The 22,777-nt window shown below is 44.6% G+C and overlaps 1 protein-coding gene across 1 annotated transcript in view; it reads left to right on the top strand.

Annotated features, from left to right (window-relative positions):
• The first annotated feature begins 6,627 nt into the window (after positions 1–6,627).
• LOC138372175 (putative zinc carboxypeptidase) overlaps positions 6,628–22,777 on the top strand; it is an 18,267-nt gene continuing 2,117 nt past the window's right edge. The window contains exon 1 of the mRNA XM_069337489.1: positions 6,628–6,639. Coding sequence (XP_069193590.1) covers positions 6,628–6,639 — 12 coding nt within the window. The remainder of the gene's footprint in view (positions 6,640–22,777) is intronic.

Here is a 22,777-nt window from a genome sequence, read left to right as displayed (position 1 = left end):
CTCTCTCTCTCTCTCTCTCTCTCTCTCTCTCTCTCTCTCTCTCTCTCTCTCTCTCTCTCTCTCTCTCTCTCTCTCTCTCTCTCTCTCTCTCTCTCTCTCTCTCCCCCTCTCTCTCTCTCTCTCTCTCTCTCTCTCTCTCTCTCTCTCTCTCTCTCTCTCTCTCTCTCTCTCTCTCTCTCTCTCTCTCTCTCCCCCCTCCACGTGTATGACACTTCTGGGCAGTTAACTATTAAAATTAGTAAATGAAAACCAACATTACACGTCCTTGCTATGGGAATTATGTACTAATTATGAAGGTGGGTTTGACAAGGGTAGGGAAGGTGTAGGTTCCCAGCCTGGGCAGGGCAGGGAAGGGTAAGGGAGGTAAGGGGGGAAGGGAAGAAAAAGGAGGGATGAATCTAGGCTGGGGTGGCGTGGGGAGGGGGTGTATCCAGGCAGGAGAGGGTAAGTGATGGGTCCAGGTGGAGAAGGGGAGGGTGTACTCAGGATGGGTAAAGAGGATGGGGCGGTTTACGAGTCGTAGGTAGTAATTGAGATTACTGTGGGTTCGTGCCCCAGCATGGCGGTGTATGGGAGGATAGCGGCGGGTAGTGGCATAGGAGAGGCGGACAATGTTGCGAGGGCATTGATATAGGTAAGGTTAGGAATAGTGAAGCTAGGATAGGTCTATTAACTCGTTGGCTCAGAAAATATTTAGTTTTTGCTTCCATTAGGTTACGTTTCCATGTGACAGTGTTCCTGTGAGGTTGTCTGGTGTGGCATGTCATGGTGGAAGGCCTCCATCAGTAAGAGTTAATATTCATTCCTATTTAAAACTGCTTTTTTTATATATTAATAGTTGCCAAACTGTTTGTCATAGTCCAGTGTAAATTGACCAGACCACACACTAGAAGGTGAAGAGACGACGACGTTTCGATCCGTCCTGGACCATTCTCAATTCGATCTGTTGATCAACTTCAGAATGGTCCAGGACGGACCGAAACGTCGTTGTCTGTGTGGTCTGGTCAACTTACTTTAGCCCCGTTATTGTGACTCATCGCCTGCAGTGTAACTTGTGCCACTTCTGCACTCACTGTATCCTTCATGGCCTGGCATTACTATCTCCAATCTTGGCTTATCAACAGTACTAATTAGTGACTTTAGGGAAGTGAGGTGTGCCTATTTATGTCCGAATGTCTTCTTTCAAGGCACTTCCCAGTGGACCAAGTGCGACCAAGTGCGTGGGTCACTTGGTCCTAAAGGAATGAGTGAGACTATTTTTCGATCCAGAGAAGTGAATATGGACACGAGATTAGGGGGGAGAATAGTCTACCAGGCTAAGGAATAGGGGACTTGTAAGGGGAAAAAACCCTGCCCTAAGAAAAGGGGGAAGGTAGGGACAGAACCTTGCAGCGAGGGAAGAGTGACCAAAATTTTGTGATGTGGATGACAAAGGTATATATATATATTTCAATTACCACGACTATATATTTTTATGTTGACAGGAAATATAAGTAGAAAACACACATATACTACATGTCAACAACTCATGATATGCGCAACGGGAATATATTGCAAGTTTGCAACAGCTCCTTCAACCTGAGTGCTGGCTCCGGGCACTCGAATCAATAGCAGCTTGCATGGAAGTCAATAAAGAAAACAGCATTAATTATACGTGACAAATTTAGTGTTGGATCGTATCGGGAGAAGCAGGTGGAACACTTGTACCTTGAGGAGCAGGTGGAACACTTGTACCTTGAGGAGCAAGTGGAACACTTGTACCTTGAGGAGCAGGTGGAACACTTGTACCTTGAGGAGCAGGTGGAACACTTGTACCTTGAGGAGCAAGTGGAACACTTGTACTTAAGAATCAGTACACATATCAGCAACATGTAATAGTTGCAGTCCACATCAGCAGTTTAGTTCCCAGTTTTCTAGTTTTGTAATTACAGCTTGAAACTTAAATAGTGTCGGCACTTCTTGTACGGAACAGTTGCGAAGACTTCCTGGTAGTGCAGAAAGATGCAGCCATCCCGTTCTTCCCTTTCAAGTTAATTTTTTTGTACTCTTTCATGATAAATTTTTGTGGGGCGCAGTGTAGAGGTTATGAAATGAAATTGAAAATTAAATGAAATTTTGTCGCTTTATTTTATTATTATTAATATGTTAATTTGCAAAATTAATTACAATTTTGCCTAATCTGTCGCTTTATGATATCTTCCCGTCATGTAATATATTGCTGTCAGTTATACAGGCCTCTAGAGTAGCGGTATCTGTCTACACCTTGTTTTATATAAGTATACATTACACTTGCAGTCATACATATGTATGAGATGTATTTTACTTGTATTATGATTTGTGTTAGTGTCTGTTGATGTTTCAGTCTGTCTCTGATTCTTTCTGTTTCTCTCATTTCTCTCTCTCTCTCTCTCTCTCTCTCTCTCTCTCTCTCTCTCTCTCTCTCTCTCTCTTTCTCTCTCTCTCTCTCTCTCTCTCTCTCTCTCTCTCTCTCTCTCTCCCACTTGAGTGATTAGCCAGACAATTATTGACATCAGTTCTCACAAAGTATCCCTCCCTCCACACCTTCTAATATTTTACCACTCACTATTATCAACATTATCTTGCACTATTTTGCTGTTGCTACTTTTTTATGGTGGTCGTGATGGTGGTGGTGATGGTGGTGGTGGTGGTGGTAGTGGTGGTGATGGTGGTGGTGATGGTGGTGGTGGTGGTGCTGGTGGTTGTGGTGATGGTGGTGGTGGTGATGGCGGTGGTGATGGTGGTGCTGGGGCTGTACCATAGTGAAGGTGTACCAGTCTCCCATGGTGAAACTGTACCAGTCTCCCATAGTGATGGTGTACCAGTCTCCCATGGTGAAGACAAATGCTTGGTGGGTAATTGTATAACTTTTAAACAATAATTATATTTAAAATCATCATGATAATGGTATTGAAGGAACTGATAAGACATTAATAATTGGGATATTAAGAACGAGTCATAACGACCAGCAAAGGTAATGATGTTAATTAGGAACGAATGATTTTGAAACTGCCTCTGTAATAAATAAATACTAAATGATAACATAAGGTAATAATAGAAATAGTGGCGATGGACTTCGTGGCTTGGTGAATTATTTAGATAATTGCCCCAATAACTGGAAAGCGTACGTCTTAAACGACAGTGAAATAGGGAGCTAATGGGGCCAATTTACTTGAGCTTAAGGATGCAGTATCGTAAGTTGTTGATGTTGGGTTGCTTGAATGCGTAAGAGGTGACAAATAGTCTTGAACAGCTGAGTTAATGAGCGGAGGAAGTGTCGATAATTGGATGGGGCGAAGTGGGGCTGACATGGCAGGGATGAGCCATTACTGTTGGTGGTGGTTGGTGGTTGTTGGTGGTTGGTGGTGGTGGTTGTTGTTGTTGTGGTTGGTGAGGTGGTAGTTGGAGGCGGCCTCAGTATCTGAAATCAAAGAGTTGTTAAAATTAGTATTTTTTTTTAATTTGTAATTAGCCTCTTATTAATCATGAAAGGTTGATTAGGTTCCTGTGTGTTCTGTCCCACGTTGGAGTCTGTGGGAATGAACGAGCAGATGTGCTGGCTGCTGAGGGCGCTGAAGGAGACCATATTGAATACTTCATACACAAAACTCTGCTACAAGTTAGAGGTACTATCAGGCAACATCACCGTGACAAGGTAACTGAGGAAAGGAGGATAGAAGCACAAACCAGTGAATCTGTACGATGGTACAACATGGTTGCAGCTGGCAATCCCAATCGTTATGGCCGAAGAGGAGGAGGAAGAGGGAGAGAATCAGTAATAGCGAGAATCCGTTTTGAATATTTGCGATGGAAACAACAGTTGAGCAGAGGAGTTGCAGAATCTGTGGTGAGAGTGATAGACACCGCCTTGACCACTGCTTGAGAGAATGTGAACATCTAAGAGACATTAGAATTATGTGTAGAATAATATATCCACACTGTTTGAATTAGCTAAACACTGTCAGATATAGATACTCTTCTTAAAATGTTCACTCCACTTTACACCCGCAAGAAAAAAGCTTAGGGGTTGGTCAATGTTAATTTTCGTGTTTGATAAACTGTTAACTTGAGACAGTTAAGCAAGTCCCAGCTGTGTCTGGGTACAAGTGACAGGATGGACAATCAAGCGGGTTTTCTTCCTAATATATAGATGTTGTACATGCTTCTATGGCGGTGTGTCCACTCACAGGATGAGTGGCGCTGCCCAATACTGTCACTATGGCGGTGTGTCCACTCACAGGATGAGTGGCGCTGCCCAATACTGTCACTATGGCGGTGTGTCCACTCACAGGATGAGTGACGCTGCCCAATACTGTCACTATGGCGGTGTGTCCACTCACAGGATGAGTGGCGCTGCCCAATACTGTCACTATGGCGGTGTGTCCACTCACAGGATGAGTGGCGCTGCCCAATACTGTCTCTATGGCGGTGTGCCCACTCACAGGATGAGTGACGCTGCCCAATACTGTCTCTATGGCGGTGTGTCCACTCACAGGATGAGTGGCGCTGCCCAATACTGTCACTATGGCGGTGTGTCCACTCACAGGTTGAGTGCCGCTGCCCAATACTGTCACTATGGTGGTGTGTCCACTCACAGGATGAGTGCCGCTGCCCAATACTGTCACTATGGCGGTGTGTCCACTCACAGGATGAGTGGCGCTGCCCAATACTATCACTCTGACAGTGTGTCAACTCACAGGATGAGTGGCGCTGCCCAATAAACTCACTTGTTGTGCAAAACCAAAAATGGTCAATTTTGAGAGACATAGTGAGAAGACTCATTATAGACAGTGGGAGTGGTGGAGACAGGTGTCAATAAACACAGGTGACAGTGGACACAGACACCCAGTAACTGACCACTATCCCCCCTACTGAAGCCTACAAAGGAGGAGAAGCAAAGTGGTACCTTTGAACCCTAGACAAAGCAAACCCCAAACAATGGCATCCCGGAACAGCAGACAAAGATAACCAATAAACCCACAAAAACTGAAAAGCAAACAATGACTAACTGCTAAAAAAGGCGAGGATGAGCTAGAGTAGAAGAGGAGGTCTCGGAGCACCTCTCCAAAGGCTGGACTGAACCAAAGGGAATATTGAAATTGCACGGAGCCTCACGCTCTCCGATAATTAAGTTAATGATCATCGCTGCCTGTAAAGAGGCTAGTATTTATCATACATTTATTCCCCGGTAATAATAGAGTGGCGGACGTAATAAATGAGCTTGTGCATTGTGGCTCCTCCCTTTCTCCTGCCACTGCTGTTTCTGCTGTTGCTGCTGTTGCTGCTGCTGCTGTTGGTGCTGCTGTTGCCCATGCTGTTGCTGCTGCTGCTGTTGCCCATGCTGTTGCTGCTGCTGCTGTTGCTGCTGCTGTTGCTGCTGTTCATGCTGCTGTTGCTGCTGCTGCTGCTGTTGGTGCTGCTGTTCATGCTGCTGTTGCTGTTGCTGCTGTTCCTGCTGCTGCTGTTGCTGCTGTTCATGCTGCTGTTGCCCATGCTGCTGCTGCTGCTGTTGCTGTTGGTGCTGCTGCTGTTGCTGCTGCTGTTGCTGTTGCTGCTGCTGTTGCTGTTGCTGCTGCTGTTGCTGCTGTTGCTGTTGGTGCTGCTGCTGTTGCTGTTGCTGCTGCTGTTGCTGCTGTTGCTGTTGGTGCTGCTGCTGTTGCTGTTGCTGCTGCTGTTGCTGCTGTTGCTGTTGGTGCTGCTGCTGTTGCTGCTGGTGCTACTTGTGCTGCTGGTGCGGCTGCTGCTGCTGCTGCTGCTCTTGCTGCTCTTGCTACTGGTGCTGCTGCTGCTGTTGCTGCTGTTCATGCTGCTGTTGCTGCTGTTGTTGCTGCTGCTGCTGCTGCTGCTGCTGGTGCTGCTCTTGCTGCTCTTGCTACTGGTGCTGCTGGTTCTGTTGCTGCTGTTCCTGCTGCTGCTGCTGCTGCTGGTGCTGCTGCTGGTGCTGCTGCTGTTGGTGCTGCTACTGTTGCTGTTGTTGCTGCTGCCGTTGCCCCTGCTGCTACTGCTCCTATTTCCGTTGCTGCTGCTCCTCCTTCTACTTCTGTTGCTGCTCCTCGACTCTCTCTTCCTCGTCCTCGTCCTCGTCCTCGAAGGCCCGGGTGGTGGAGCACCAGTGTGTGTGGGAGAGAGAGTACTGTCCTCAGGGCGGCCCGATGTTCATTTCTTTACTCACTGCCCAGATACCATCTCCTCCGCTTTAAGATGTCTTCGTATATCTATTTTTTTTTTAATAGAAGCTTGTTTTTGTCTGATACGGATGCCACTCTATGGTGGCCGGGTAGGGGAGAGGGCGGAGACTTAGGGAGGGATGAGAGAGATAATTACTGATTGGGAGTCTGAGCTTCGTGGAGAAGCTTCGTAAGAGGAGGTCTAGGCTACGCCACAACAGGTGGACTGTAAGTAAAGAAAATGGGAATTGGGCCGGATTCACGAAGCAGTTACGCCAGCACTTACGAACCTGTACATCTTTTCTCAATTTTTGGCGGCTTTGTTTACAATTATTAAACAGTTAATGAGCTCCGAAGCACCAGGAGGCTGTTTATAACAATAGCAACAGTTGATTGAGATGTTTTCATGCTTGTAAACAAAGCCGTCAAAGATTGAGGAAAGATGTACACGTTGGTAAGTGCTTGCGTAACTGCTTCGTGAATCTGGCCCCTGATGACCATAATACACGAGGGAGGTCTGAGACAGCCAATGGCAGGTCAACGTGAATGTTGGCACATTGATGGTCCGGGTCAACATGTGTCGGGTATGAAGTGTTAGTGGGTTTCGGGTACTGATACAGGGTATGGGTATAGAGTGAGAGGCATCAGTAGGTCTGGGTACTAATACAGGGTATGGGTACAGAGTGAGAGGCATCAGTAGGTCTGGGTACTAATACAGGGTATGGGTACAGAGTGAGAGGCATCAGTAGGTCTGGGTACTAATACAGGGTATGGGTATAGAGTGAGAGGCATCAGTAGGTCTGGGTACTAATACAGGGTATGGGTATAGAGTGAGAGGCATCAGTAGGTCTGGGTACTAATACAGGGTATGGGTATAGAGTGAGAGGCATCAGTAGGTCTGGGTACTAATACAGGGTATGGGTATAGAGTGGAGGCATCAGTAGGTCTGGGTACTAATACAGGGTATGGGTATAGAGTGACAGGCATCAGTAGGTCTGGGTACTAATACAGGGTATGGGTATAGAGTGAGAGGCATCAGTAGGTCTGGGTACTAATACAGGGTATGGGTATAGAGTGAGAGGCATCAGTAGGTCTGGGTACTAATACAGGGTATGGGTATAGAGTGAGAGGCATCAGTAGGTCTGGGTACTAATACAGGGTATGGGTATAGAGTGGAGGCATCAGTAGGTCTGGGTACTAATACAGGGTATGGGTACAGAGTGAGAGGCATCAGTAGGTCTGGGTACTAATACAGGGTATGGGTATAGAGTGGAGGCATCAGTAGGTCTGGGTACTAATACAGGGTATGGGTATAGAGTGAGAGGCATCAGTAGGTCTGGGTACTAATACAGGGTATGGGTATAGAGTGAGAGGCATCAGTAGGTCTGGGTACTAATACAGGGTATGGGTATAGAGTGGAGGCATCAGTAGGTATGGGTACTAATACAGGGTATGGGTATAGAGTGGAGGCATCAGTAGGTATGGGTACTAATACAGGGTATGGGTACAGAGTGAGAGGCATCAGTAGGTCTGGGTACTGATACAGGGTATGGGTACAGACTGAGAGGCATCAGTTCCCCCTACGCTGCGTCACGTCCACACACAGACAGGACATATCTGACTCATATCACCACTCATCTCACACCTCTGTGAGGCTTGACATGGCCAGTCAATATTTTCCAATCTGAGCAAATTTTGTAGACAGTTTCCTAAGGTTGTAATATTTCCTCCAGCAATGATAGTACTTGTACGGGCTCGCCATAGCCCGTGCTACATGGACACTTCGTTCCGAGTAGCTACATCTGAAACAACAACGACAGGTAGTACTACATACTATTATTGTATGCAGTACTTAGGGACTGTATAGTATACAGTTACCATGTATACTATACACTTGGGGGTAATTGTATACTATACATGATAAGTTCATTTGTAAGGGATTTAGTGACTTCAGTATGAAGCATTAGGCGAGAAGACGGGCTGGAGAGGCCGGTAGCTGCACCTTAGACCTATCTTGAGGTTATCTTGAGATGATTTCGGGGCTTTTAGTGTCCCCGCGGCCCGGTCCTCGACCAGGCCTCCACCCCCAGGAAGCAGCCCGTGACAGCTGACTAACACCCAGGTACCTATTTTACTGCTAGGTAACAGGGGCATAGGGTGAAAGAAACTCTGCCCATTGTTTCTCGCCGGCGCCCGGGATCGAACCCGGGACCACAGGATCACAAGTCCAGTGTGTTGTCCGCTCGGCCGACCGGCTCCATATCCTTAGAATATATTGCAAATGCTGTTGCAGACATTCGACATGTGGAAAATTTCTAAAATTATTTTTTCCATCCTCAGGTGAGACGAGGACAGCAGTTAAGGCGCAGATGACTCCATTAATGTAAGTGTTCACGAGGAAATATTAATTTAGGGTTGAACTACATGCTGTCGTTGTTTGAGTTGTTCAGATGAAATGCAACTTTAAACTCCATTTTTGTTTTAATTAAAAGTAGCTGTAACATTATTTTGTTCTCCCAACTATTCGTTATGAGAACACGGAAACTTCACAGAGGTATTTTTGTATGTATGTATGTGTTGTTGCATGAATATACATAGTTTCTCTATGTATATTCAAGCATGACAATGCAGGTTAGATTAGCATTTTAAAAGCACTACAATCACCTTCTGTGGTTGATTGTTCAATAAATCCCAGGAACTATATGTTTAACAGATCTCTAACCCTGTCCATGGAGGACAGAAGAAAATGTATATATGGTGGTTAGCATTGTAAATGTCTGGCCACGTCTGTGGTAGAAAATAAAATGTAGTGGTCACTAGAGGCATCTCGTACTCTAATATTTTCAACATTGCCTCATTTTGGGAGAGCATCAGGCCAAGAGTGGCTGGTGGGCCCTCTCTCCTCTTTCTCTCGTCAGTTCTGAGATTTGCTGATGTTTGTCTGTCACGTCTACCAGTCTTACTCTCCATGTCTCGTCACACCCGTGAAGGTCCTTATTTATCCAGTCTATTTCCCTTTGGTTGAAGTCTTCTAGTATTCGGATTTTAGCTCTTATTCGCTTTGCCATTATGGCTGATTTTTTTGTCTTCATTACCTTTTTCTTCGACTGGGAGCCGGTCGATCGAGCGGACAGCACACTGGACTTGTGATCCTGTGTGGTCCCGGGTTTGATCTCGGGCGCCGGCGAGAAACAATGGGCAGAGTTTCTTTCACCCTATGCCCCTGTTACCTAGCAGTAAAATAGGTACCTGGGTGTTAGTCAGCTGTCCCGGGCTGCTTCCTGGGGGGTGGAGGCCTGGTCGAGGACCGGGCCGCGGGGACACTAAAAGCCCCGAAATCATCTCAAGATAACCTCAAGATAACCTTCAGACAATTTTCATTGCATTTATGGTATTCTTCCCTAGAACTTTTATTGTTTAGTGAGGGATTGTAATTCACCGCTGCCACAGTTGTCATGTCTCCCACTGCTGCTATTGTTAGTATGAACTCTTGCTGATGAGATTATTCTACTAATTTTACGTCTTCAAAGTTCCAGTGTAGCAGTATAGCAACTGGGCTTCACCATCTACCCCTCTATTCATCCTATCCTTCCTTATTACTTAATATCCTTGTGGGAAGATTGCATTTCCTATAATACTTTGTCAGTTTTGCTTCCGTTATTGCAATCATGTGTGCAGTTATTCTTATGCCACTCTTTCCTCTAACTCTACTACTTTATTTGCAATTCCATCTGCATTTGTGTACGTTACTTTTATGCTACACGTGACGAAATTGCTGGGAGGGTGAGGGGGGGGGTACTTCACGTGGCTGTATTCCCTTGTATGATAGGGGGGGGGGGAAGGGGGGTGGGAAGTATCAATATGTATCACTACATATTGGTACTTTCTGGTGGTCCATCACTACATATTGGCACTTTCTGGTGGTCCATCACTACATATTGGTACTTTCTGGTGGTCCATCACTACATATTGGTACTTTCTGGTGGACCATCACTACATATTGGTACTTTCTGGTGGTCCATCACAACATATTGGTACTTTCTGGTGGTCCATCACTACATATTGGTACTTTCTGGTGGTCCATCACTACATATTGGTACTTTCTGGTGGTCCATCACTATATATTAGTACTTTCTGGTGGTCCATCACTACATATTGGTACTTTCTGGTGGTCCATCACTACATATTGGTACTTTCTGGTGGTCCATCACTACATATTGGTACTTTCTGGTGGTCCATCACTATATATTGGTACTTTCTGGTGGTCCATCACTACATATTGGTACTTTCCACCAAATAGATACTACAAGTAACCTGGTAACCTGGGGCCTGACAGCTGAATGGACAGCGCTCGGGATTCGAAGTTCTGAGGTTCTGGGTTCGATCCCCGGTGGAGATGAAAACAAATGGGCAGAGTTTCTTTCACCCTGATGCCTCTGTACATCTAGCAGTCAATAGGCACCTGGGAGTTAGACAGCTGCTACGGGCTGCTTCTCGGGGGGTGTGTAACAAAGAGAAGGCCTGGTCGAGGACCGGGCCGCGGGGACACTAAGCCCCGAAATCATCTCAAGATAACCTCAAGAACTCAAGATCTTGAGGGTATCTCTAAGTACCATCATTTGAGGAGGATGGGCAGCTTCCTTGAGGCACTCCACTTTTCAAGTCCATTTCGGTTCTGCTTGTCTAATAAAGATGCATAATGTTGCTCTGAATATATATGGAAGTCCTAGTTCTCATGTCTTCTGTTTTAGGCCTGTGAGGCATTATTATTATTAACATCTTTATTGACAAAATTAATTACAATTTTGCCTAATCTGAGGATTTGGAAAGTCTTATTAAAGTGAGGATAATGGTGGTATTCACTGTCACGCAGGACAGAGGGTCATACACAAGACAATAGGTCTAAACTGTAGGCTGAAGCACATATATATTATGGTTACAATCAATGTTTTAATGTATGGATATGTGAAAACAACTTGAGGCAGATGAACAAATCCACAAGGGCCGTGACGAGGATTCGAACCTGCGTCCGGGAGCATCCCAGACACTGCCTTAATCGACGGAGTGTCTGCGATGCTCCCGAACGCAGGTTCGAATCCTCGTCACGGCCCTTGTGGATTTGATGCATCATCGTCACGGCTCCATTTGATGCATCACGTTATTGTGATCTCTGTGTGTGAACTTGAGGCAGACTTTCTCACATTTGATTTGCCTCCGAGCGCTATACTACATTGCTCTTTAGTCATCGTGGTTGATAATCTGCTCATATATCAGGGTTATATAGCTATATGGACCCCCCTATATGGTTTCTGAATCCATGTTGGGTGATGTTATATTCATTTCACCAGTCTGTGATTGTGTCCGTGATTATCCTGGTATACCTAGAAGGGAAATTGGTCTGTAATTTCCTGTTTGAGGTTTTCTTAATAGCGAAGTGGGAGGTGGAGAGAGAGAGAGAGAGAGAGAGAGAGAGAGAGAGAGAGAGAGAGAGAGAGTGAAGGGGATTTAGAACTTGCTAAAAGCACTGTTGAAGCGGTGATACTAATTGCTATAATGGCGGTGATTATAATGTCTGCCAGGGTAACGAGGGGGCCAGGCTGGGAATTTTCTTTATAGGATGCACGACGACGATACAATGGCCGCGCCCGCTGGCGGTGGTAGTGATAGGATGTACGACGACCACGTGGTAGTCGTCCATCCTAGGTAGCGGAGTTAGGGTGATAGGATGAACAACGACTACACGCTCATAGTCCGGTTTTGTGAGGATAATTATTGGGGCCAATTAGAGTGGCTGAACAGACTGTTAACTATGTCAGAGGGTGAGATACAAAGTGGTAAGTGAAGGTGAGAGATGTTTGGTGAAAGTGACAATCTCCAGAGATTGTGTTGCCTGCTCACAATCATCCTAACATGCTTAATTGAGATTGTATAGACAAAAATCCAGCTATCAAGAATTAAATGTCTGTGTGTAATTACTATTTTTCTGCCGGTAGAATTGAACTATTAGCTCTTGGACCCCGCCTTTCTAACCGATCTATTTTTTCCTTTATCTTCAAGTTATATTTCTCTCTACAACCCCCCTCCCCCCAGGAAGGCAGCTCGTAGCAGCTGTCTAACTCCCAGGTACTGATAATTGAACAGGTGCATCAGGTGAATGAAACTCTGCTCATTTGTTTCTGCCTGGGCCGGGAATCGAACCCGGGCCCTTACTACTACGACCCCCGAGCGCCGGCTACTTGGCCACGAAGCCAGTTTATAATTACAAGTTTACCTGTAAATCTACACATTTTGGCAGATGCCAAAAATAACTAATAGTTTTCAAGTACAATCTAATTATATTAAGGCAGAAAAGTAAATAAATCAGCTATTAATAGTCGTAATATTAATACAAATAATTTTTGTAAATTATTGCATCAATAATTATTTTAATATAGTGATATAATTGTAATTATTATTAACATAATTATCACAACAGCTATAATTAAAAACTCTCATTATGTAACTAATAAAACTGTTTGCAATAATAATTGTAAACGTATCATAAAATAAGGACTTAAATAACAAATATCTAAACGCCACAAAATCACTTGAAATATATTACCAAAACAAACTATTTAAACAAAACTTCAAAAACATTTACACAGAGAGGTTGGACCAAGTATCCTTGGGTGTCTTGTAAGTTCCCGGGAACATAGCACTCGTGAGCCTTAATAACTGCTGGTTGTTCTTTGCTTGAAGTCTTTAAGAGTTTTTCTCTCCATGTCTAGGTTATATGAGAGGCCAGATGCTGTGTGATAAGGTGAGATAGTTTCTCCTTATTCCCTATCTTATGTGTGTGGAGTAACAGCCGTGTGTGGTACAGGTGTGTGTGTGTGTGTGTGTGTGTGTGTGTGTGTGTGTGTGTGTGTGTGTGTGTGTGTGTGTGTGTGTGTGTGTGTGTGTGTGTGTGTGAGACAGAAAGTGAGTGTGTGTGTGTGTGATAGAGAGAAAGTGTGTGCGTATGAGTTTGATAAGTGTTTATGTGTATCTCACACACACACACACACACACACACACACACACACACACACACACACACACACACACACACACACACACACACACACACAGCATTAGCGTGCAGGTGAGGCCCCCCATCTGCACGCTAACTCAAGTTTCCATGTTTAACCTGTACATATTATCTCCAATGACCACGCACTTTGAAAACTTAATCCCATTTTCTTTGATCTCCCAGCAGCAAAATGATTTAGCTCGACTACTTTGCATAGATAATAATCATATACCTCTCCCTAGTTCAATCGTTTTGTTTGGCTCTAGTGGCTTTAAACAATGTCCCTGCGAATGCCTTATATATTTATTATAGGGGGTATAATATATATATATGTCATTTTATCCCTAGTTTTCATCTGCGTTATATAAAGTCGCAGATATATATAGGAGTGTGAGGTATGTTTTTTAAGGACTTATTATACTGCTAGCCAACGTAGGACGATCAAGACTAGCTGAGACTACACCCTTTTTTGTCTTGCTGGGCTTGGCAAAGACCCCAGAAAGAAAACGGATTGGAAGTCAAGCATTCCTCCACTTTTTTTCTATCTTCTCGCGTCATTCGCAGGCAGAATAATGAAGGGTAAATAAGTGGGAAGAATTGGGGGAATAAAGTGGTGCAGTGCGTGGAATTCTGGCCCCGAATGAGGTGGTTTTATAGTTTAATGTATGCAGCGTAATAACGGGGTTTTGCCGTCTACCGCGTTTATGACGTGGGCCCCGTTTTTACGACCATTTATTTATCATGTTTGCGAAGTTTATTAGTTTTTACGGGTTTTTATCCTGGCGCTTCACGTAGTTCATTAGGGAATAGTTTGGTGGGCCCAAGGATGGCTGGCGGCGAGAGGCTGCGATGGGTGGTTGGACTGACTCGCTTGTTGTGGTTGGTACTTGGCTATCAGTGAGTACAGGGGAGTGAGGCTTATAGTTCGTTATCACCCGATAACTACTCCCGTTGTTGCCCTAGATAACTGAACTATTCTGACGTTCGAATTCGTTGTTGAATCTGGCATTAAAGTTGTGGATGGAGGTGGCTTCCACGACTTATTTCAATGAGTTCCACTTGTTGACTGTAAGTGGTAGTTTATTGTGCACCCCATACTCATCCTGTGAGCGGTAGTTTATTGTGCACCCCATACTCATCCTGTGAGTGGTAGTTTATTGTGCACCCCATACTCATCCTGTGAGTGGTAGTTTATTGTGCACCCCATACTCATCCTGTGAGTGGTAGTTTATTGTGCACCCCATACTCATCCTGTGAGTGGTAGTTTATTGTGCACCCCATACTCATCCTGTGAGCGGTAGTTTATTGTGCACCCCATACTCATCCTGTGAGTGGTAGTTTATTGTGCACCCCATACTCGTCCTGTGAGCGGTAGCGCAAAAAAGGTCTTTATCAGATCTCAACGTAGATCTGATAAAGACTGCATTCCCTCTGTAATCCACTTGTGTCCTCTTATCCCACTTTCTCTCAATTTGACGCGGCTTATATATTAATTCCACTCAGTATCACGTTGTGATCATGTCTCCTCTGTTCCTTCTAGGGTTGTGACATGATGTTCCTTAGCCTGTCCTCATAGCTTAACCCTCTTAGCTCTGGTATCAGTCTTGGTGCCAACCTTTGTAAGTTTTGGGTTTAAAGTGGTGTGTGTGCGTGCGCGCGCGCTTTTAACCTAACACTAGGGTTCGTTAGGAAGGTAATTAATGTTCCTATGCAACTGCAAGCAAGAGCTGTTATGAACTCATCCGGAGCCTCAACCTAGAAACTCATATATTTGATGAGCTTATTTGTTTTCATTAGGAATAAACTTTATTAATTTAATTAAGACTAATTTTAATTATTTATTATTATTTATTAAACTTTATTAATTATTAAATTACTTTATTAGGAATTAAACTTTATTAAATTACTTTATTAGGAATTAAACTTTATTTAATTTTCATTAAATTAAACTTTATTTAAACTTTATTAAAATGCTGTTAGTAATAGGATGAAGCTGGAGTCAGCTGTATGAGAGAGCCTTCATATAGTTACTGGACTTGAGCTCACAGGAATCTATATATTGAGAGACGTTTCAAATACGAGTCAGCTTAGTATTTGGAGTATGGCGCAGCCAGCACCAGGATGCTGAGCGCCTTGAGTTGTGATGGCTGACTTTTGCTCGCCCAAAGGTGGAGAATCTTGAGAACATTTGTCTTAAACGGACAAATCCTGAAGGGCGTTGATGAGGATTCGAACCTCTGCGCTGAGTGTTCGCAGACGCGCTCTAGTCCACTGTACCACGACATGCCTTAAACATATCACTAAGGCCACCAACATCTCTCCAGTGTTAAAGGCTCTGATATACTCACCCGTCAAAACAGAACGGGTCAAGAATAGCGATTGGAGAGAAAATGAATAGGATTCGAACCTGCCCACAGGTACTCCCAAACACACGCCTGGGGAGCACCCGGTGTGCAAGTTCCAATCCTCTTTATGGCTCCTACCGATTTTCTCATTGATACCTCAAGTTAATGTGATTTCTTTATGCAATAGGCCTAGGTCTTCTCTCTCTCTTGGTTCTCTATACTGTTCATGTTTTGGATAAAAGTTGTTCACACTCAAGATGGGAGTGAGCTTGAGATTTATGTAAAGTTTTGCAACCACTGCTGTCGAGAGGGTATGAAATGCTTCTATGGGCTGCAAGTTTTATTGGCTGCCTCGCTTGTTAGACTCAGCATGTGCTTCTTCGTGGTCATCAAAGAGTCAGATTTCATCGCCAAGAAGTTAATTTGTCGCTGAGGACTAGAGTTTTTCCACCAATCTGTCCTGTCACAGGTTCGTTCTCGTGTCTGTGTTTTTTCAGTAGCAAATGTACCCTGTCACTCTGCTCCCAGAAAGAAATTGCTGCCATGTAATTAATGAGCCATGTAGCAGTCGGCATTTCCTCTCTTGTATATGTAAGAGAGTGAAATCTTCAGCATAGGCTAGAGCTTCAGGAATGAGTGGCAGATCTTGCGAGAGCCCCAAGCACCCTGCTCGGTGGAACATTGACACCAAGAATGTGGCTTTGAGATTCTGCTCCATTAACGACCTCTCAGAGCCAATTCTTGAAGACAGTCCCTATTTAGCTGTGAAATGGGGCATGAGATACCCAGTGTTCGAAGCGTGGCAAATAGACCAAGTTGCCATACCCAGATAATGGCACCTGAAATGTGCAGTGTAGCACATGCTCTCAACTCAGTGTAGCTCTCAACTCAAGACTGATCTCTTGAGTTCAGAGTGAGATGCCGTGGAGTAGAGAGGCCTACCTAAAGATCAACAGGAGAACGATATCTCCTGAAACTATATTACTATCCACACATTAACTGACGATGGTTAATAAATGTTGTCATTTGTTGTTGACCAGACCACACACTAGAAAGTTAAGGGACGACGACATTTCGGTCCGTCCTGGACCATTCTCAAGTCGACCTGACACAATCGACATGAGAATGGTCCAGGACGGACCGAAACGTCGTCGTCCCTTCACCTTCTAGTGTGTGTGGTCTGGTCAACATATTTCAGCCACGTTATTGTGACTCCTCATCTGCATATTGTCATTTGTTCTGAGAATATTATCTTAAGAAGTTTGTCAGTAATTGAGAGCAGTGACACAGGACTTTATTTGACACAGGACACAGGAGCAGTGACACAGTGACTTTAGTTGTCGACTACTGAACGACTCCTCCTTTGGTGAACTGGAACTATATCTCCCTTCCTCCGTAAGACCACATTTCTTGAGGCAGACAGAGCTGGTAGAGTCCTCTTGAGAAGTGAAGCCACCAGGTCTGCTCAATTCCGTAAGATTAATTGGCTGATCTTATCTGATCCCGTCACTTTACCTCTGTCGAGTGATTCAAGAAGGTGGTGGCGGTCCTCTCGTTTAAGATGACAACTTTGACACACCGCCTGGATGAAGATATGTGATTATACACTACTTGTCTAACTGTATTTTACTGGGATTATATTTGTTATTTTTATTATGTCCATTTATTACCGGATCTGTTAGTAAATTGTTATGATTATGCGTCTGTTACTTCAGCCTAGTTAGAGGCATACATGACCAGGGTCTATAAATTAGAATGTCTGTCCAAAATAGGAGAGGTGATATAGGGGGGGCGGGAAGGAAGGAAGGAGAGAGAGGGGGGGGGGAGAATAGGGAGAGGCAAGAGAGGGGGTGATTGAGAGACGGTGGAGAAGGGAGAGGGGAATGGGTGAGATAGAACGGGGAGGAGATAGAGAAGGAGAGGGGAGGGAATATTGGGGGAGAGAGGGAGAAAATTGCAAAGGATGCGAGAGGGGAAAGACGAGGAAGAGAGTTGGGAATAGGGGAAGAGGAGAGAGTGAGGGGAGGGGAGAGAGACCCGGGCGTTGCTGGTCAGCCCGTATAGTATACATATGAACTGAATACATATAAACTGATGCTTGGGGTCCATTCAAGCTGCACACATATGTATATGCACATATAATATACATGTACACATAATATGTACACGTACACATATTATCTTCATTTGTGGTGTGATTGGGTGACATAGTGATGGGGTCCCGGCCGTCACTGGACCTGTGACTTGTGTTGTCTTAATGTTGGAATAATTACTTCCCCCTCGACGGGCCATAGAGTACGTTAATGGGTCGTGCTCACTCTCCAGCAGAGGTGTGTCGTGCACACACGTGCACACACACACACACACGTTAGAGTTTAACCCAACCAAATGTAATGTAATGAAGATAGGTGTAGGGAGCAGGAGGCCAGATACAAGGTATCATCTGGGAGAGGAAATTCTTCAGGAGTCAGAGAAGGAAAAAGACTTGGGGGTTGATATCACGCCAGACCTGTCTCCTGCAGCACATATCAAGCGGATAACATCAGCGGCATATGCCAGGCTGGCCAACATACGAATGGCATTCAGAAACTTGTGTAAAGAATCATTCAGAACTTTGTATTCCACATATGTCAGGTCAATCCTGGAGTATGCAGCCCCAGCATGGTGTCCATATCTAGTCAAGGATAAGACTAAACTGGAAAAGGTTCAAAGGTTTGCCACCAGACTAGTACCCGAGCTGAGAGGTATGAGCTACGAGGAGAGACTACGGGAATTAAACCTCACTTCGCTGGAAGACAGAAGAGTTAGGGGGGACATGATCACCACATTCAAGATTCTGAAGGGAATTGATAGGGTAGATAAAGGCAGTCTATTTAACACAAGGGGAACACGCACAAGGGGACACAGGTGGAAACTGAGTGCCCAAATGAGCCACAGAGATATTAGAAAGAACTTTTTTAGTGTCAGAGTGGTTGACAAATGGAATGCATTAGGAAGTGATGTGGTGGAGGCTGACTCCATACACAGTTTCAAGTGTAGATATGATAAAGCCCGATAGGCTCAGGAATCTGTACACCTGTTGATTGACGGTTGAGAGGCGGGACCAAAGAGCCAGAGCTCAACCCCCGCAAACACAACTAGGTAAGTACAACTAGGTGAGTACACGTGCAGGGTCAGTGATAGCGCAACCCGTTCTCGCAAATTTAATAAGTCAATATTGACTTATTAGTTGCGTGCATAGGTGACATACTAAACATAATAGTTTCCCTTGAAAAGCTTCATAGAAAACACCGATCTTACCTAACCTACTTAGTATGTTAAAATAAGCATCTTATAGCTTCGTAATTACAATTGTTACTTAACCTATTATAGGTATAGGTTAGGTAATAATTGTAATTACGAAGCAATAAGATGCTTATCTTAACATACTAAGTAGGTTAGGTAAGGTCGGTGTTTTCTATGAAGCTTTTCAAGGGAAACTATTATGTTAAGTATGTCACCTATGCACATATTTAATAAGTCAATATTGACTTATTAAATTTGCGAGAACGGGTTGGATAGCGATAGTGAGCTTGGGCCGCTCCGCCCTCAGAAGATGAATTCACCAACCACTCAACCTCCAACACGACCGAACGACCTGCAACACGACCGAGCGACCTACACGACAGCTGGCAGAACGACACGACTCACGCTGGTGTCAGACATAGAGAGACTGGTGGCTACAGTCAGTCAGTCAGTCACTGAACGCGTCCTTATAGACATATATTGCTTTTGTTGTAATTTGTGGTATGTTATCTTTTTGCCTTATTGCCTGTTATCACTTGCTGGAATATGCTGGTGTTTTGACAGCAGAAATGTGTATGAGGAATCCGCATACTCCAGTCTCTTTTTCAGAGAGTATGCTGAGGACGAGGGTAACAGCTGAACACTTAAGTAGATTCTTTTCTTGCAAATTGGCAATCAGCACAGGCGTTCTGCTTGACTGCTGTCACGTGATTAATGTTGTCAATGTGGTGTGTTTAATTAGGTTGTTGTGGAGCGCATGGGGATCCTGGGGTTGAGTGGTACAGGGGTGTCTGTCACTAAATGGTTGGAGTCACGTGCTGGACCCGCGATAATTTCTGCCCATTTCTTAATTTTTGCCCGAAACGCATTGCGTAATAGTGGCTTTAGGCATTGTATGTACTAGCTCTATCTATATATCAATCCATTAATGTAACATCACTTGTATGTATGTATGTACCTTACCTGAATAAACATATTTATTTATATTTATTTATTTATTTATTTCTAAACTAAGCCATTTACACTTGTAGTGAACACACACATTGTTTAGTGGTTTGATTTAGCTACCCTAAAGGAGCCGGTCGGCCGAGCGGACAGCACGCGGGACTTGTGATCCTGTGGTCCTGGGTTCGATCCCAGGCGCCGGCGAGAAACAATGGGCAGAGTTTCTTTCACCCTATGCCCCTGATACCTAGCAGTAAAATGGGTACCTGGGTGCTAGTCAGCTGTCACGGGCTGCTTCCTGGGGGTGGAGGCCTGGTCGAGGACCGGGCCGCGGGGACACTAAAAAAAAAAAAAGCCCCGAAATCATCTCAAGATAGACTCAAGATAGACCACTAAGTGGGCTTTTGTCCAGAATCTTAGACATGTAATTTTGTCCAGTCAACAGTTGCCGTTTGTGTAGGATGATAGACATATTGTCCAGGGGTCAGATTCACGAAGGAGTTACGCAAGTACTTACGAACGTGTACATCTTTCCTCAATCTTTGACGGCTTTGGTTACATTTATTAAACAGTTTACAAGCGTGAAAACTTGCCAATCAACTGTTGTTATTGTTATAAACAGCCTCCTGGTGCTTCGGAGCTCATTAACTATTTAATAATTGTAAACAAAACCGCCAAAGATTGAGAAAAATGGGCAGTTTCGTAAGTACTTGCGTAACTGCTTCGTGAATCAGGCCCCTAGTCACAATAGTTCGCTGATATTCCGCAGTTCCTCTCTCGAGAACTCTCATGAACGTTCACTTTCATTCTCAATAACCATGGAAGATTGTGGAATATATAGCCTGGGAAAGCATTATAATGTCCTGAGTCGGGAACTCAAATACTAAATACTTAGAGTTCCCGACTCAGTTGTCGAACCACTTGGGCTGGACGGTAGAGCGACGGTCTCGCTTCATGCAGGTCGGCGTTCAATCCCCGACCGTCCAAGTGGTTGGGCACCATTCCTTCCCCCCGTCTCATCCCAAATCCTTATCCTGACCCCTTCCCAGTGCTATATAGTCGTAATGGCTTGGCGCTTTCCCCCCTGATAGTTCCCAACTAAGGGTTCAATCGCTTTAATAGCGATAGATTCATTGTCGAGTGTTCAAGGGCCAGATTCACGAAGCAGTTACGCAAGCACTTATGAACCTGTACATCTTTTCTCAATCTTTGGCGGCTTTGTTTACAATTATTAAACAGTTAATGAGCTCCGAAGCACCAGGAGGCTGTTTATAACAATAACAACAGTTGATTGGCAAGTTTTCATGCTTGTAAACTGTTTAATAAATGTAACCAAAGCCGTCAAAGATTGAGGAAAGATGGACACGTTCGTAAGTACTTGCGTAACTGCTTCGTGAATCTGGCCCAAGAGCTCTTTAAAAGGGATGTGTTTGTGTTTTTTTAATCATGTATATATATCCTTATATTCAGGGTTAAGCTTTAGCTCCAAGCCCTGCCTTTCGAATAATTTGTCATAAATAAAACTCAATTTGTATTAACAGTCGTTTAACTCCATGAGTGAGTATTTATTGATAGGTGGAGAGGTATCAAGCAATTGAACTTGGTGCGACCCACAACAACGCCGTGAAACAACAGTTCCACTCCGTGTAAAGAGGGAATATAAAAAGCCTTCACGCCGTGAGGTATGGCATGGCACCGTTGACTAAAATAACATGTCGACTTACCAGTTCCTGAGATTAATGGCAAGTGTAGCCAGGGTGGCCATAGTGTGTACTCACCTAGTTGTGCTTGCGGGGGTTGAGCTCCGGCTCTTTGGTCCCGCCTCTCAACTGTCAATCAACTGGTGTACAGGTTCCTGAGCCTTCTGGGCTCTATCATATCTACATTTGAAACTGTGTATGGAGTCAGCCTCCACCACATCACTTCCACACAGGAGACATCTTCCGTCACGCAGGGTGCAGTCGTACCTCCACAGATCTCCAGTATCATTTATTGATACTGGAAATGGCTCAAAAGGGCCACCACTTATGGGCTATTCATGCCCATGCCACCTTTTGGGTGGCTTAATCTTCATCAATCAATCAATCACATCACTGCCTAATGCATTCCGTCTGTTAACTACTCTGACACTGAGAAAGTTCTTTCTAACGTCCCTGTGGCTCATGTGGGTACTCAGTTTCCACCTGTGTCCCCTTGTTCGCGTACCACCCGTGCTAAACAGTTTACCTTTATCTACCCTGCTAATTCATATGAGAATTTTGTAGGTAGTGATTATGTCTTCCCTTACTCTTCTGTCTTCCAGTGTCATGAGGTGCATTTCACGCAGCCTTTACTCGTAGCTCATGTCTCTTAGTTCTGGGACTAGTCTAGTGGCATACCTCTGAACTTTTCCAACCTTCGTCTTGTGCTTGACAAGGTACGGGCTCCATGCTGGGGCCGCATACTCAAGGATTGGTCTTACATATGTGATATACAAGGTTCTGAATGATTCCTTACACAGGTCCTGAAAGCAGTTCTGATGTTAGCCAGCCTCACACCATTCATTCAGTCTGTCTAGGTCATCTTGTAGCCTCATACTGTCTTCCTTCGTCTTAATCCTCCTCATAATTTTTGCATCGTCAGCAAACAATAAGAGGAACGATTCTATACCATCTGGGAGATCATTTACATATATCAGAAACAGTATGGGTCCAAGGACTGAACCCTGCGGGACTCCACTGGTGACGTCTCGCCAATATGAGGCCTCCTCCCCCCCCCCCCCTCTCACAGTGACTCGCTGTCTTCTGTTGCTTAGGTACTCCCTTATCCAATGGAGTACCTTCCCTTTGTTGTGTGTGTGTGTGCACGCATGCGTGTGTGCGCATGCATGCGTGTGTACGCATGCATGTGTGTCCGCACATGCGCGCGTGTGTGTGTCCACTGACCATAAGATCTATCACCAGCCACCAGCAGCACATTCCCGCGCC

This window comes from Procambarus clarkii, chromosome 38 (assembly GCF_040958095.1).
Source record: "Procambarus clarkii isolate CNS0578487 chromosome 38, FALCON_Pclarkii_2.0, whole genome shotgun sequence".
NCBI lineage: Eukaryota > Metazoa > Arthropoda > Malacostraca > Decapoda > Cambaridae > Procambarus > Procambarus clarkii.
Note: the sequence above shows the minus strand (reverse complement) of the source record. Positions and strands in the feature narration are given on the sequence as shown.